The sequence below is a fragment of the Odocoileus virginianus genome, chromosome 28 (assembly GCF_023699985.2).
Source record: "Odocoileus virginianus isolate 20LAN1187 ecotype Illinois chromosome 28, Ovbor_1.2, whole genome shotgun sequence".
NCBI lineage: Eukaryota > Metazoa > Chordata > Mammalia > Artiodactyla > Cervidae > Odocoileus > Odocoileus virginianus.
This window is the reverse complement of record NC_069701.1, coordinates 9,757,346-9,775,879: the sequence shown is the minus strand read 5'-3', so window position 1 is coordinate 9,775,879 and position 18,534 is coordinate 9,757,346. Positions and strand designations below refer to the sequence as shown.

The window sequence follows — 18,534 nt, the reverse complement described above, 5'->3', positions numbered from 1 at the left end:
TGTATCTGCTGCACTGTCAGTGGGTTCTTTGCCGCTGCACCACCCGGGAAGCCCAGAAGACGCTGTAGCAGTGCCCAGTAATGACCACAATCACATGAAAAGGATTCATGGCCATTAACTAACAACAACAGGTAAGAAAGCAATGATACGAACTTTTTAACCTACCAAGCTTATACACTGTGTTTTATGAAGATAAAACCATCAAGAGGAAAGACATAATTTCACACTCCTCGAATGGGAGGACTATAAACTTGTAAGTTCTTTTAGAAGCAATTTGGCAATTAACTAAGCTCTATGGGGCAGGAATCAATCTTTTTGTTTTCCATTATGTCTGCATTGATTAACACAGTGTTTTGGCATGTGGGAACTGTTCAATAATTAGTTGTTGAATAAAAAAAATGACTGAATGACTAAACATTATAAGCCTAAAAGCATTTACACCCTTGACCCACTGATTCTTTCTCTGAAAATGTATCCTCATGAGAAAACTGATCAGAGGTTTAAGTATACCAATACTTACTTCAGTGTTATTTATACTAACAATAATACCATAATCTAAATGTCCAATGGCATGCGTTTTTGTAGAAACTGTGACATTTGGTAGTCATTAAAAATTATGTCAAAAATAAAATGTAGCAAGATTCTCTGACCCAACTCCTAGATTAATGGAAATAAAAACAAACAAATGGGACTTAATAAAACTTAGAAGCTTTTCCACAGCAAAGAAAACTATAAATAAGATGAAAAGACAACCCTCAGAATGGGAGAAAATAATTACAAATGAAGCAATTGACAAAGGATTAATTTCCAAAATATACAAGCAGCTCAATATCAGAAAAAAACAAGCAACCCAATCAAAAAATGGGCAGAAGACCTAAACAGACATTTCTCCAAAGTAGACATACAGATGACCAATAAACATATGAACAGATGCTCCACATTGCTCATAATTAGACAAATGCAAATGAAAACTATTATGAGACATCACCTCACACCAGTCAGAATGGTCATCATCAAAAATCTGCAAAAGATAAATGCTGGAGAGGATGTGAAGAAAGAGGAACCCTCCTGCACTGTTGGTGGGAATGTAAACTGATATAACCACTGTGGAAAACAGTATGGAGGGTCTTTGAAAAACTAGTAATAAATCTACCATATGACCCAGCAATCCCATTCCTAGGCATATGCCCTGAGAAAACCACAATTTTAAAAGACACGTGTACCCCAATGTTCACTGAAGCAGTATTTAAAATGGCCAGGACATGGAAGCAACCTAGATGTCCACTGACAGATGAATGGATAAAGCAGCTGTGGTAGATAAACACAAGGGAGTATTACTCAGCCATAACAGTAATGAATTCAAGTCAGTCGCAGTGAGGTGGATGAAATTAGAGCCTCTTATACAGAGTAAAGTGAGTCAAAGTGAAAAACAAGTAATGTATGTTAATGCATATATATATGGAATCTAGAAAAATGGTACTGATGAACCTAGTAGAGAACAGACTTGTGGACATCAAAACCAAATAACAAAATTATTTTTAACAAGTAGTATAAATGCTCACTGTTAAACTAAGAGAACTTATGGTTATCCACTTAGCCTTTATTTTTATTAAAAAAATTTGAAGTCAAAACAGAATAAAATATATATTTTAAAATATATATACAGTCTTAAAAAAACCTAAAACATTGCAGTCAAGTGAAATAATGTGTGTGATGGAGAACAAATAAAATATCAGAGAAACAAATGACCATTATAAAAACAGAATCAGAAAGCATTTTCTAAGACTATTTTTCTAATCTGACATAGGCATATATATTTAATCATTCTAAAATGTAGTATAAATCTAGGAATTATTTATATAATTTTAAATTCCATTCACTTTAAAAGTAATTACTGAAAAACTATAACAATGTTGCCCACTAACTAAATCACACAGCCTATCAGAATAAAGTGCAAATGTGTTCAGTTATGGATTTTTAATGTGTGATGCCAACTACTCTACTCTGAGCACTTATATTTAATGATGAAAATGATGGAGAAAAAAGGTCATGCAGTCTACCAGAGACTGTACAAAAACTAATTATAAAATAGTAGTTCAAACATTATTTCAACCTTTTAAAGAGCAAGTGACTCCTAAATAAGACAAAGAAACTGTACAATCAGATTTTCTTTTTCTGCTTGTCCTCTCAGAGTGCAGGTCAGTACCTTCCATCACTGAACGACATGACCCACTTGAAGGCAGAACATAATTTCTGAACAGTGTGATTCCCATATTTCATGAGCACCACCAAAAAGAAGAATCTGAGTCTAACTAAAAACAAGACCAATACGCAAAATGATGAATCTATGCTAACAACTTTTGGTTCAAATCTGTTTGTTATTACATAGAGCTAGCTACTTGAAGGGCAGAAGATGTCACTCTCTTGATCTTAAGGCACTTGCATAATGAGTAATAATAACAACAATAAATCAAATTCAAAATTTAAAACCTTTATATACAAGGCCCCATGCTAAAACTCATTCAGAAATAAATCTACTGATTGATTATAGCAAACTGACCTATTGCTGCAGGATGGGTTACTGGGGAAACAAGGATAAATAAAGATTGTGCTCTCACTGAATTCAGCTTAGTGACACGGACACTTCTTAGTAACAGTGAAACAATGTGACAGGTGAATTGTGCATGACCACCAGCTAGACATAAAGGTAGAAACGATCCCATCTTTCCTCTCCACAGTCACCAATGCAGCCGAGAAGTCTAGGTCCAAAAACATAACTTAATAACGACACTAAAAAATTGTCAAAAAGAGATGACTGAACAGCTGGAGACTATAAGTTAGGTCTATGAGGAAACTTTCACTCTCTGACCAGGATACTGAGAAAGAAACAACCAACCACAATGCCAGGACACCACTAAGAGTTTTGGGGAACTAAAACCGGCTGGAAGGGATTAAAGAGGAGGGTGCTCAGAGCAGTTTTTTAAATAAGATAGGTTTTGCTAGGCAGAATGGAACATTACATTAGAAGAAAATAGAAAGCTGACATTCTATTGCAGAGGTCGGCAAACTTTCTAGAAAGAGTCAGACAGTAAGTATTTTAGGGCTTTCTGGCCCTACAGCCTGTATTTCAACAACTTCACTTTGCAGTTGCGGCATCGAAGTAGCAATGGATCATATGTGAACAGATGAGCATGGCTGCGTTCCAATAAAGCTTTCTTTACAGAGAGTATAATTGGGATGTCACATCATTTTCACAAAACTATACTAAGTTTATTATGTTTCTTTTCTTCAGCCACCAAAAGTATTTTTAAAAATTCTTGGCTCAGAGGCTATACAAAAACAGGTAGCAAGTTGGATTTGACCTGGAGGCTATACTTTGCTGACTTGTGGTCTAGTTGGAAGAGAAGCTAAATGCACACATGTAACAAGACACATAACAATTTCAAATATCTAACCAGCATTCTCAGTTTTACTCAGTTTTTCCATTTTATAGTATATATTTTACAATACCTTTTATCTATCTGAAATAAAATTCATGGATAATACAACTGCCTACGTATTTTTAAAATAATGCCTAACTGAAGTAAAATAAGAAATACAAAGAAAGTACTTTATATTAAAATAATATGTTTTCAATATGGCAATCTGTGAACCCAACTATACTTGAAAATGTAAGAAAGTAGTCAAATGATGGCATGTATTTATAATGAATAAATTTAGATTTAAATGGAATAAAGAGACCAGTTATATCCTAAATGAAGCACAGCAAAAGAACAGACATATGATGGCTCTTAGATTGAAAATTAGTGTTGGAAGAAGTAATAATGGATTTGCATATAATAAGGCAGCAAAGGAAATAATTTAGCTGAAATGTAGATAATCTAGCAAGATTGCTGGTGGTTAGAGAGGAAAAAGCAAAAAGTCATAGTTTTGCAAATAAATTGGACTTTATAACTTCAGTGTCAAAATAGTTCCCTATTTTATTATAGGGCAGGCTGCTGAGGAAGTTTATCTGCCTGCCTACTTACATATCAATCATTCTCTCTCTATCCCTATTTGGAACTTCCCCTCATGTAAAGGTATGCATTTGACTTGATTTTAGTACTTCAACAGATCTTGGAACTCTATCCTTTGATAAAAAATGAGGAATAGGGAATATATATTAATAAATCCCAGGTTCCTAAGTACTTAGAGGGAAATTGAGTATAAATGACCTTCACGACATCAAAGTAATACTGCAAACACCAGAAACCTCTAAAATAATTTCACACAATTTTCACAAAACAGATTTCTTACTGTGTGAAACATTTTAAAAATAAATATATGGTATGGCAATCGAATGAAATATTTTTTAAAAACATTACTTAAATTTGATGAAATATTTATATTTCATGGGTTGCTACCTATTCAAAATCTTTTGGTTGTATATCTATAAAAAGGATCCTCAAGTCTCTTCTACTACATATTTGTAGGTGACATTTAGAAATGTAAACTGATACAGGCAAGGTGTATTGATGGCATTAAGTATCAGGAGCAGAAATATTGCTCAAGAAGGGATTTTCCAAACTAGGACTCAAATTCTGATAAAATTCCTAACAGAACAAAGTGCAATAATTCCTTGATTTACACAGGAGTTACATTCCTAGAATACTAAATTATTATTAAATCTTTGCAGAAAATACTTTGTCTATAAAGTTGAATTTGACTTTAGAAAATTTAAAAAAAAAAAACCAAGAATATGAAATGTTAAAAAGTATGTAGTGTATGGGGTCATTATTGTTCAGGACTGCTTTGCACATTATAGTGCATTCAGCATCCTTGGCCCCTTCTCCTAAATGCCAGCATCACTTTCCTGTCGTTATCAGTACGTAAGTCCCTCATGCATTTCTAAAATGACTTCTAATGGCTTGTCTCTCTCCTTATCTCTCTGGGGACTGTGGTCTGAATTACAAGAATGTACAAATTAGGTTTATGCAATTTTTTGCATAATGCCCAACACTGCATTATCAACAAATTGCATGCTAAATAATTTTCTGTCAGTAATTACACTTCACGGAGAGGAGCAAGTAAGGGCCAAGAGAAGGAAAGCTGCTTGAAACAGTAAAAAGAATCCTGAGTTCAGACACTGGCCAATCCTGCCACAAACTGAATGACCTTGAGCAAGTCTTTTAACTTTTCTAGGTTTCAGGAATGTTAAAAGGACTGACAATGACAGTACGTAGGTTTCAGGTTCTTTGGAAAATATGGTAGATGACCTCTAAATCCCCATCCAGCTCTTGCATGATTTATACACACACACACACACACACACCCATACACACACACATACACACACACTTGCCCTTAGGAAATTAAAGGAATGAATGTAGAGAATGGAAGATAAAATAAGTGACACTACATTTGTTAAAGATAAAACAATATTAAAAAAAAATGAAGAGGATAGCCAATGGACATGGCAGTATATATATGTGTGTATATATACAAACACACACACACACACCACCACCATCTATATGGGAGATATTTGATTCTTGGCAAAATAGATGCATAGGTAGGTAGACTGTGCATGATATTCACCTTCATTCAGCAATGTGAGATGATATTCCTGGACTTGAGTAAAACAGTCTCCACAGTACTCCTATTTTCTATTTATATTAAGTTTAGAAAACATGGTTCCTGATTCCTTACCACAAATATTGCAAGACGGAATTCTATTTGCAAATAACCACTGATGATGTGGTCTTTCTAAGATAAACGCCTTAGCTGTATATCAGTACTGTGCGAATTGACACCACTGCTTCAATCAGCATAGTTCTTAACCAGAGGGCAAAGGGCTCTTTAAGGGTTCAACCAACTCAGACTTCTGGAGACCAGAAAATGAAACAGAATGGGGATATCTGGGCTTCTGCTAGGAGGTGACAGTCCAACCAGCCTCATAAAGCACTCCAATTCCTTAAAGAAATTCCCATTCAAATTAAAGAATTAAAGACGCCCCTTAGGCACCCTATCTTCCACTGCACCTCAAATAGGTCTTTCTGTAGGATGTGGCAGATAGGTCAAGGAGCTCGATAGAACTTGAAACTGTTTCTGCCTTTATCAGGCGTGCCTTTGGCAGTAACATGAGCAAGTTACTTCTGGCCTCAGTTTCCACATCTAAAAAATAGGAATTACAGCACCACTCTTTTAGTGTTTTTGAAAGAATCCTGAGAAATGATCAATGTAAAGACCCTAGCACATTGCTTCATGCATGGTGGGCATTGTGAGTGCTCCATGAAAATTGCCATCTTTGCTCTTTTCTTTCCCACCCTCTGTACTGTGTCTCTCCTGTCCCGCCCTAGTGAGAATGTTCTGCTGATGTCAGCGTCCAGAAGCAGTGGTGCCAGGAGTGCTGAGCTTCAGATCTGCCTAAGGAAGGCTCAGAGCTTTCATTACTTCTGTGATACCTCTTATTCTTCCCTTGCCTGAAGACTGCTGGTGTTTTCCAAAGATGAAAAAGTCTTAGTCTTCCTTAAGAGACTCTCTATGGAAGGAATCAGGAGCAGCAACCCAGAGTTCAAACTGTCAGATCTTTTCGAACAGGGCATAAGCTGAGCCTGAGATTTCAGCCTAGGCAACCCTACTCCTTGGACTGAAAAATTCTCTGCTCTCAAGTTCCTGTAAACTGCTATTTCTGGAGGAGCTATAGAGGGACTATTAGGAAAGATTTACAGAGTTGGGCAAAACACTTCAAATGCAGTTGTTCTAGGAATACATTACTGAGAAAATCTAACATCACCTACCTTTGAATACAAGCTTATGAAAATGCTAGTTCATCAACATGACTCTATTTTACATGATTTTTTTTTTTTCGTAGTGGACACCATTGTAACCCTCTGAGAATCCTGGAGGACAAAATGTTATCCCGTCATCATGTGGTACTGTGCCCAGTGTTTCTGGGCAGTTGCCTAGCCTAACCTTCATCAGTGTAAGTGAGACATCAGAAGATTCAGTGGACAAGCTAGACATTTTAATGAGGGGACCACAATACTGATAAATAGATGGATAACAGTTCTTGAGGTCAAAAAACTTAATTTGGATACCACTACTCATCACAGCTACCGTTTCTTTAAGTGAACGAATCCTGTGTGCTAAGTGCCCCTGCCAGGCTCTTACTATAGGGTACTTTCAATTCTTATTACAGTTTACTGCAACATGATAGTATCATTCTACATTTTACAGAAAAGACAAATGAGCCTCAAAGAGGTTAAGCAAGTGAGGTCACAGAGAGTAAGTTCACACTTTGGATTATCCAGCTCTAAAGAATAAGTCCTTTCTAAAGTGCTTCTCACTAACTAATGGATGTCAGATGAGACAGCCCCAGAACATTAGTTTCGGAAGAGATACAGAGGTTCATTTAGGAAAACCAATCTTCTTAGGCACAGAGGGAGCACTGGAGGTAAAGAATCTGCCTGCCGATGCAAGAGATGCAAGAGACACAGGTTCGATCCCTGGGTCAGGAAGATCCCCTGGAGTAGGAAATGGCAACCCACTCCAGTATTCTCGCCTGGAAAATTCCATGGGCCAAGGAGCCTGGGGGGCTACAGTCCATGGGGTCTCAAGGAGTTGGACATGACTGAGTGAGCAACACTTTCAGAGAAACTGAGGCCTAGGAGTGTTCTTTGACCATAAGGCCAAACACAGAGAGGCAGAGATCGCAGACCCTGTGGGGGTTCCATGCTGCCAACCCAGCAGAATTTCCATCAAGGCTCACCCCCGCCCATTTCTGCATAGGCAGACAGAAGTGGGAGCAGTTCCACAAGGCACCAGGGTGTTCCATGTGGTTTGGCATTTGTTCTCTTTGCCCCCAAAGCATATCTCTCTTTGCCCACTTGATAAACGCATGTTTTTTTTTTTTTTCCAAGAGTTAATTCAATTCAGTCCGAGTGTCACTACCTCTGCAAGGTCTTCACTGATTACCTCCCTTCTCTTCCAAGAAAAACAGGTAAAACAAATGAAGGAATAGGTTAATAGCAGTGAACTCTTATTGTGGATTTATGATTTATTCATTCACTCATTCACTCCACAAATATTTATTGAGTCCCTACTAGATGTAAGCACTGTGCTGAATGCTTTACATATACTATGCCAATCATTCCTCATCACAATCCTGTGAGTTAAGTACTATTTTTATCCTAACTTTACAAGCAGAAAATCCAGGTATAGAGCCACAGTATCTTTTCTTTTAAAAAAGGATCTTTTCCTCTAACTTCTTTGTGGTCCTTCTCTATCTTGAATATACATTTACTATGGAATCTGCAGCTGTCCACTGAACTTTGCTTCACTTCCAAATTCTGATTAATGATGCTATAATTCTGCATATATAATGAGACAGTTGTTAAGTGTTGTAAGCCACTGTAGGTCGTGAGCTACAGGGGTCTTATCTACATTACTTTGTTTCCTATTATATCCACAGAGTCTGACACAGTGGCATATAGTAAGCACTCAGGAAATGATGGTTGAATAAACAAATGAAGAATGAACGAATAAAGAACAAACACCCGCCTGGTCTCTGAGTATCTGCTGTTCTGTGCTGCCTCCCCAGACCACTCTGCTCTGGGGACAAATGCCACATAAACAGCGATGGGCACATTTTCCCCCACAAGGCCAATAATATTATCTTGCATTCTAGAACTCACTTCTGGATACAATCATTTTCCATTTTCTTACATATTATTATGGTTATATTAACTCTACAGATCCAAATGGAGTGAAAACTTCTTTGAGAACGGACAGAAGCTGTTTTCATTCCTGCTTAGGAGTAACATAATGACAAAGTCCTGTTAGTACACAGCACCCCAAATAACAGGAGCTTGGCCAAGAGCCTTGGGAGGAACTCAAGTCGTGACCAAGGCCCTGTGTTACAGTGGCCGGAAATCACACTGCCGATTTCCACATAATAGAGCGGCTATCTCCAAGGGCAGGATCCCAGCTCCCAGACACTCAACAGCCCTCAGGCACATGCTGTACCACACATGGGTCCCCAGGCAACTCTCAAATGGGCACTTCCCTTCTTTCTGCCTTATCAACGAATCTAATGTTTACTGTCACTAGCCTCTATCCTTTATTTTAAAACATTTCACAGGATATCTTAAGTTAATTTAAGGGGTAAAAATAGTATCCAAAAATTCTCAAAGCAGACTTTGTTTTAATGGACACATATACACACAAACACATGTTTCTGTGATACTTCACATGGACATATAGTACATACACACATCTATTTCAAGTATTAGATATATTTTTAGATGCATATGTAAATAGTTATATACATGAATACACACATATATATACACACATAGAGCATCATTTCTGAGTACCTATTGAAAGTAAAGGAAATATACTTAATACAGAGAGGAAAAGTGTGGTGTAAGAACAGCTAGAAATTTCTAGGAGCAAAAAGAATAACATAGAACTTTAATTTTTATGTGTGTATATGCATACACATGTATATATATAATTATACACACATGAAAATATGTTAATACATACAAGTAGTTAGGTATTATATAGATATTTAAATAAATACATTAAAATCTATGTACATGTGCATATACAGACACATTAAAAAATACTCAACATAATATATTTGAACAGGCATGGGATTGGAATGAAGAGAGACTGATCAATCTGATGTAGCACATTTTTAGGACTCAGATAGTAAAAGGGTAGAAGAAACAGGTAATAGAAGAGTGTTATGACATTGAAGACCCTAAAAGATATGCTACTGGTTCTTCATTATTTGGGGATAACTCCTTTTAGCAATTGGTAAAGTACATGTGAATAAGAGAAAAAAATGTATAGAAACGTGTATGCAAAGAATACTGGGAGACAGTGGCTGTCTCACTTTATTGCCTTCTCATATGCCACTGGATCTTTATCATTGCAGAGTCTATTTCAATCTTTAAAGCACTAAATGACTATAAATTTAAGCAAGTAGGAGGCTGACTTTGTTAAAAACCAGAGAAGGGAAAAGTTTCCCTTGGTTGATGAAAAATGTACCAAGATTTTTAGAGCACAGCTATTATACTATTAGAGATTTTGCTTTGAGAAATTATGAAAAGTTTATAACATCTTGGATAAAAGAATTATAACAGTAAAGTATGTTTGCACATACTGCTCTGTGCAAAATCCATAAGCTAGATGCATTTGTCTTCTCTGCCTATGTAAGCCTAACACAGAGACTCAAACCTAATCAATTAAGAGATACAGGTTAAAGACATATAAACACATGTATCAGAAAAGAATATATAGAGACTTCATAACTGTCAAGGCTGTGTACTCAGTTTGGAATTCACGTCAACTTTAAAAAAAAAAAAAGTTTCCAAACATCGAGCTCTATTTCAAGCTGAACTAGTTTAATTCTAAAATGACAATATATGCTTGATTTAAACCCAGATGCTGAAATGCATGTTAATGCATCAAAAGCTATATACACAACCATGTATATGTAACTACAGATTTAAGATTTAGTGATATATTCTTACAAGTACTTTAAAAAATAATATTAAAATTGGAATATTCTCTACACCTCTCAGACCACACATTTTACTCATGATCAATATCCACTTCTTAATTATGCTAAAATCATTTCAAAATCAAGAAAGAATTTTTCTTCAAACACAGCTTTTCTCTTTTCAATGAATATTTACAAGTGGAATTCTATATTTATGGCAATGATTACAGGTGCATTTTATTTATATTTTATAGTATTTACAGGAAGTTGTTTTCCCTCTTCTGGATGGAGGCAGGGAAAAAAAAATGAGCTAATCTCACTTCTGGTAAAATGCTAGTAGTTTGGGGCAAGAATAAGCTAGGAATCAAATTAAAGGATTCTGCACATCTGCTTCAGAAATATGTTACAGGGGAATATGAGTTGTGCTTTTTAATATAAATCACCTTATTGCTTCTATGAATAAAAGAAATGTTTCATTATTTTATTCTGAGTGTAATCACCCTCTAGTTTGCTTCCAGTTCTAATCCTTTTGTTTATAAAATAAATTTATTAAGTACAAACATATTTTCTTCTCCATTACTGAAAAGGTATACAGCATTATCAGAGTAAAACTAGAATAGCATACCTCAAATCACCACATCCCATAGCTAAAGAAATCAATGTTCTTTTGTATTTAAAGAGATGGAAAGTATCTGATTAAAGTTCATTTTCTCTTCCTTCCTTAAAAACAAAACACAAACCTCGGCTAGACAGAATAGAAAAAGTTAACAGCGATTAGCAGTGAAAGTGTGGCTAAAAGACTATGACCAGAATAGTAAAACCATCTGAGCACTAGAGAAGTTGAACTCGGGAGAAGTCACTTAAAGAAACTGAATGGGGCATCCCTTGCCTTTCCCGGGCTGCCCAGAGGTGTGAACCCACAGACACCTCTGAAAAGACAGGATTTCTTGGCCTACCATTTACCACACCAGCGTACCCTCGAGTCAGCAACGAAGACTCGGCCAAGTTTCCAAACCATGCTCACCATCCCCAACTTGCTCTCAGTTTCTCCCGACCCACCGTCAAGGCAGACTCACGGGGAAAGGCTCACCTGTGCGGGGCTGATCCAGCCGTGCGGGCACGCGCAGCGCTCCCCGCAAGCCCCTCTGCCCTTGGTGCTGGTCTTGCGGGGGCTTTTCCGCACACTGTCCCACAGGGTGACCAGCCTGGTCCTGCTGGAAGCCGGGCCCCCAGCTCCCGAGGGGGGCATGGTTTGGGAGGTGTACCCGAGCCCCTGAGAACTCCTCTGCCAGCCACACGCGCAGGGGGCCTCTCTGATCAGTGTGGGCGCGCTCCTCCCCGCATCCGCGCCACCGGAGCCCCGGGGGCAGCTGCGCTGCCTGGTGAGGTGTGCGTTCATAATGCAAGGCTGCCTACCCTCGCCTCTGGGCAGCTCTGCACGGGGATGCCTCCTAGCTCACACCCCCTTTCTTCCAGGCAGTTGTAAAAAGTCTTTTTTTTTTTTTTTTTCCCTCCCCCTTGCGTGGATCCCTCAGTATCTCTGACAGCTGCTATGAGCAGGGCATCGTGGGAGCGGTGGCAGCCGCCGGAGCAGCTCCGCACAGCGGTATCTGCGGGCTGGTAGCTCTTTGTCAATAGATGACTCAACTCAGAGCAACTTGACAGTATCCCTGCTCCAGGCAGAAGCAATCAATGCTCCACACAGCTGGGCTACAAGACTGTACACTGTGCTACGGACCTTGTTTGGATGCAGCCCCGCAGGGAAGAGGCTCCCAGCGATGTGGCATGCTGGCCTGTCCCTCTCCCGGCTGATTCCCCCACACAAAACCCAGACCTCAGGAAAGAGAGCTTCTCATCAGACCAGCAGGACCCTTCTTTCCAGAGAGGATGTATCTAGGCTGAGACAATATAGCATAAGCAGTGTCAGATGATGGGAAAGTTAACCTGTGAAAGAATGCCCAACATTTACAGGAATCACTTATTCACAGAGAGATTTGCCAGGACCCAGGCCGAAATCCTGAGGTAACTCAACACTGATTCATTCAGAAAAATCACGGAGATCACAGCATTTTGCCAGAGTCCTTTAAAATTCGGAAGTGTGTCTTAGAACAGGATTATATATTGCAATCCAAACATAGATTCTTTGCACCATGAGCAATTATTAATCCTTTCTGATTCAAAATAAAGCAGTTTTCAAAGTTTAAAACTGAGGGGTTGGCTGATTCTAACACAGTGTTTTTCTTTACCCCAAATTATTCTGAGGATTTCCTTTCAAATACTTTACCACAACAAATATATTCACCACAGAGAGAGCCTGCATTTTAAAGTGAAAGACACATCCAATTCTGCCATCCAGTATTTTGGTTTCCAAAGACAGAATTTTCAAATTCTTTCACTGAAACATGAGTGAAATCTATCCAATTTAAAGCAACTGCCTTCCAAAGAGGACATGATTGTTTTAAAATTTTAGTATGATTTCAGAAGCCATATGTAGTATTTTCAGGAAAGTGAAAGGCTAATTACTACAGCACTTAGAGTTTTTATTTTGTTTGAAACTTTCCATATCTATTGCCAAAACGTCTAGTCCTTATCACATATTCCTAAGAAAATAATTTTGGCTTAATTCAGAAGCAAGCTGCCATTTATGCAACACCAAACAAAGATGATATAATCCCAGAATATAGTTCTTATTTATAGAGCATCAGATGCCATCAGATCCACCTTTCTCGTGAATTGACTAGGTGCTGGGGCAGTGTAAGCCTCCTTTCTGACTAAATTGACAAGATTCTTGTTTCTAAAGTCATAATTACAATAAACTCTACATTTCAACACTAGGACTCCCTGGAGTAATCATTGTTGTTAATAAAAATCCTAAAAGAAGAGCAATGTTTCCTCTTTTTGTGTAGCTGCCCCAAAGAGACCTTTCCCAAATTCTGTACAAGGGGTAGATATAAGTACTTTGCCTGACACAGTAAGCATTCAAAACACCTTTGATAATTAGTAATGACTCATATGTGTAAGTTCAAAGGACAGGTCTGGGTCTCCATTCAAAGTATTGACTTTTTTTTTTTTTCTCAAGCACCTAGTACACTGCCTGCTCAGTACATAGCAGCTTATGATAAATACACTTCTGGATGGATGAACAGAAGGAAAGAGTAGAGGGATGAAGAAGATGACTAACAGTTTTATAGGTGACTAACAGAAAATAATATTTGATTCAGGGCTTCCCTGGTGATCCAGTAGTTAAGAATCTGCTTTGCAATGCTGGGACACCAGGAAGATCCCACATGTCATGGAGCAACTACGCCCATGTGCCACAACCCACCCCAGTCCACATGCAACTACTGAAGCCCTTGCTGCTGGAACCCATGGTTTACAATAGGAGAAGTCACATAAGGAGAAGCCTGCACACTGCAGCAAAGAGTAGCTCCCACTCACCGTATCTAGAGAAAGCCCCCACACAGCGATGAAGACCCAACACAACCAAGAATAAAAAAAAAAAAAGCTTTAAAAAAGATTTGATTCACCAATGCTTCAGAAACAAACTATTTTTTAAGGTTAACTTTCATGTTGACTTTGAAATATTAAGGAAATCTGTCACAAAAACATAAAGACTTGAACTGTTGGGTAGATACAACAATGGCATTAATGGTATGTCTTTCCAAAAGAGAAACAAGGATTCAATCTCAACACCTACAAACAGCAGAACTGCGGCAAACAGATCATCGTGTGACACTCAGTGAGAAAAGGGGCAGGAAATTATCTCAGTTTTTTCTCTTCCTCTTCTTTCCTCACTCTCTCATCCCTCCCCCATTTTTTTATTTCTTTTTTAATACTGAATCAAGGAATACTGGCTGAATGAACTTCTGGGTTAAATAAGGCCCTAGAGACCTTCATATTTATTTGGTGTCACCGTGACACATGGCTGTATAGTAGGACTCGATGTGAGATGGCAATACCATCACCCCAGCAAATGAGAGTGTCAGGAAGTGATAAGTTTGGCTCTCTCCAATCTTATCTAACCACAGATGCTTCTCCAGTTTTTCAGGAAGGTTTCATTGCTCAAAGGCCCATCACATCTTCAGCGAGTACATGTCCTGTTCTCATCTATTTGCCTCTCAAGTACAAAAATCAATCTATACAGGAGTAAATCGGTGTGAATCTATTGTAATTTTGTAATTGCACGTGCAGCTTGCAGCAAGACAGAACATTTCTTGGCAAAGATATTATAAATCTTCATAGGGACCTAATTCTGTTATGAATGAGTTCTTTGGAATAAGCTATTTCTTCCCATCACAAGGACAGTAGAATTTCTGTTTTAATAACCTCCACATGTCATGTCTATACAGAAAAATAAATATTATATATTGCATAAATAATGTTACTTTCCTCCAAAGATCTTAAAGACCATAGCAAACCTGCATTAAACATATTATAAGACTATTGATATTATATTTTCCCTTTAAACATATAAAATAATTCTAACCTCCTGTCTCCCTTCCCCCATTTTTTTTTCTCTTCAAAAATGACATTTGGCTTTCCAAGTCTGAGGACAGACCACTTAAACAGATAAATATGTCCAACTAGTCCACTGTATATGAGACAGACCTACTAATTAAAGATAATTCAATTTGGTCAACTGTAATTGGTCAACTGTAATGACCATAAGATGACATGAAAGTCTGGCAAAATAAGAATTAGCAGCGTTCAAGTCTACATCCTACTTATCACTGTGATTTAACATGGGCAGATGGTGTACAGGGCAATGCCTAGATGAGATATATCTTACTGACCTCTCTTTGACCTCGCACTGACTCTACAGAACAACCATTAGCAGGGTTTTGTTTTTTTTTTTTGCTTACTTTTTTTTTTTTGAATGGAAGATTCTTTAAATTCTATAGTGCTTTAACATTTTCAAGTTTTACACACATGATTTCATATAATCCCATTTTAAAGCAGGGGCTCAAAACTAAAATCCTGGCTTGATTTTTTAGTAAAACATAAATAGCAAAGATGAATCGCTAAATAAATTGTGCTGCATTAAAACAGTATGCAGATTTCTTCCAGATAAAACTTCCTTTAGGCACTCTATGTGTATGAAAAATGAAAATATTAATTACAAAAGAAGAACTAAGTGCTTGCTAAAGGGAGGCTGGTTAGCAGAAAAGCCCTTTAGCAGCTACAAGTCATGTGCTAAATAATCATAAAATGGTATGAAGTATTAGAATGCAATTTCTCTTGATTTGCAAAGTGTATACAGTGAATTTCTGTCACTGCAAAAAACATAGATGCCACAAGTGCAAATGAATTAATCATTCTTCTACACCTAATAACCTTAAGCCCAGGCAATCTTCAGAACTAAGCACAATTACCTTTCAAAATAAGATAAGCAAGAATATTTAAAGTACTTTAGATTCTAAAATTATTTACAAATTACTTATACTAATTTAATCATAAATCTCATGAGGCAAAAGCAAGCATGAATTAATAGTGTGGGATACATCCCTATTGCTTTAGAGATTTAATTGGACAGAGGATTTAATAGGAGGTAGAAAAAAATTTCAAAAGGTCCCAAATTCTCACTAATATACTTGGATTTGGGTGGATGTTAGTGGGGAGGGGATTAATCTGAATTGAAAAGGTCAAGCTGTCAAATGGTTTTCAGGAAATGCACATTTATTCTACTGTAACAGATTTTGCAACACTATTAGAGAAACAGGAAAACAGGTTACATGACATTTCTTAGAGAATCTGAAACAAATACAGATAAGAAGGTGATAATCACTTATAACGTACATATTTTAACAATTTAACCTAAGTGATGAACCACAGTATCACAAAAATTTTGTTCTCATCCTTCAAGATTAAACTAATATCACTTGTCCTGTTGTGCTTTCCAGACCCACCTGGCATATTCAGTTACACACTACAGTACTGTCTGTATAAGTATCTCCCACTTTTATCTATTTCCCTCAGTCGCCATGAGGACCATCCTAGTCTAAGCTACCATCACTTCTCTGTAAAACTGGTTACAAAGCAGCTTTGCAACTGGCTGCTGGCAGCGGCCTTACACCAATTCACGCTAATGCAGTGGCCAGAGCCACTTTTTCTAAAGTGAGGACCTGATTAGGTTTTTTGTTGTTTAGTTGCTAAGTTGTGTCTGACTCTTTGCCACCCCAAGGACTGCAGCATGCCAGACTCCCTTGTTCTTCACCATCTCCCAGAATTTGCTCAGGTTCATGTCCATTGATTGGAGAAGGAAATGGCAACCCACTCCAGTGTTCTTGCCTGGAGGGAAGAACGGACGGAGCCTGCTGGGCTGCCATCTATGAGGTCCCACAGAGTCAGACACAACTGAAGTGACTTAGCAGCAGCATGTCCACTGAGTCGGTGTTGCCATCCAACCATCTCATTCTCTGCCTTCCCCTTCTCCTCCTGCCTTCAATCTCTCCCAGCATCAGGGTCTTTCCCAATGAGTCAGCTCTTCTCATGAGGTGGCCAAAGTATCGGAGCTTCAGCTTCAGCATCAGTCCTTCCAATGAATGTTCAGAGTTGATTTCCTTTAGGATGGACTGGTTTGATCTGCTTGCAGTCCCAGGGACTCTCAAGAGTCCTCTTCAGCACTACAGTTTGAAAGCATCAGTTCTTTGGCATTCTGCCTTCTTTATGATCCAGAACTGTCAGTAAAGCTTAATTTTCTGGCGATCTTTATCCCTACAGACAGCACAATCTTTAAAGTGTCTTACATGGTCTGTCATCCTGCACTGTGTGATCGAGCCTCTGCTGCTTTCACGAGCCTCACCTGTGATCCACTCCCTTGTTCCACCCTCCACCTATACAGGCTGTGATTAACACCCGCACTCAGGCCCAACTTGTGCACATCGCTCCTGTTTTCCTGCCCTTTTCACACCTCCACATAATCCATTCCTACTCACCCTTCAGTGGGGTGCATCAAGATACCACCTCTGGACTTACATGTTTTTGTGGGTGGGCATTTTAACTCTATCTCCTTCTTAATGATTTCTAGGATGTTTTTGTGAATTGGGAAATTAGCTCTTTGTTGGTGGTATGAATTGCAAATGTTTCCCCCTAGTTTGTCTTTTTAAATTTCTATTTTGGCCACAGTGGTTTTGCCATGGAGAATTTTTCAAAATATGTATGTGTTAATTAAAAGTGACTAACAGGTTGAACACCAGAATGAAAGCAGCTCTAACCACCATTAATGGTGCAACTATGGCTCATTTTTAAATTAATAATTAAGGTACATTTTTAAACTTTTTTTTTTTGTATTGAGACTATAACAACACAACTGTTCAATGGTCTGTGTCGTTTGGGAGGAAGATGAAGGTATGACTAGCCACAGGCTTTGATAAGTTAAGGACATGTCATGATTTCTAGGGAGCCACTAAAAGAATAGGACTATCACAAGATTCAGGAGAGTGGATACCTATGGATGAGGAAGGGGTTAAGAAAGAAAAGAGTGCAGAGAGTGGAAGCAGATCCTAGGGTGATAAATTGTTTGTTGGTTATCTGAGTGCTTCATTCGTAACTATTCATTTTAACTGTATGAATGTTTTACATAGTTCACTGCATGCGTGCTACAATTCATAATTTAAAAAAATTACAAAATGTTCACCATTCATAAAAAAATGGTACAATCTCCCAAAAGCTATTTCAATGACACACACAATGCATTCTAAAAAGAGTGGGCTTATTATGCAGCACGGCTCCAAAACAAATTTACCTGACCTTACTTCCTACCAGATTGCCATTCCCAACACTCTTCTATTCAGAAATTCCTCCCAGAAGCTCAAATCAAATGTCACCTTTCAAGAAAGCATTCCTAGACACTGCCCCACCCCTCCCAGAACAGATCAAGTCACCCTCCCATTATAAACTTTGTTAGCACCTGTGCTTCTCCACTGTAATACTTAACAATCACATTTAAAACAAGAACTGCACTATTACCTGTCTGCCATTCTCCTCAATCATAACCTAATCAATAGTTAATAGGGAGGGGAGAAGGCTTTCTTTTTTCCATT

The 18,534-nt window shown here is 38.0% G+C and overlaps 1 protein-coding gene across 23 annotated transcripts in view; it reads right to left on the bottom strand.

Moving 5' to 3' along the window:
• DLG2 (discs large MAGUK scaffold protein 2) overlaps positions 1 to 18,534 on the bottom strand; it is a 2,233,668-nt gene that overhangs the window by 910,591 nt on the left and 1,304,543 nt on the right. The window contains exon 1 of one of the 23 annotated variants that reach the window (XM_070457189.1): positions 11,583 to 12,070. The exons of 18 other annotated variants lie outside the window; for them this stretch is intronic. In XM_070457189.1, coding sequence (XP_070313290.1) covers positions 11,583 to 11,891 — 309 coding nt within the window. In that variant the 5' untranslated portion in view covers positions 11,892 to 12,070. Of the gene's footprint in view, positions 1 to 11,582; positions 12,071 to 18,534 lie in introns of those variants that run through there. 4 more of the 23 variants (XM_070457198.1, XM_070457193.1, XM_070457201.1 and 1 more) reach the window with 4 other exon arrangements.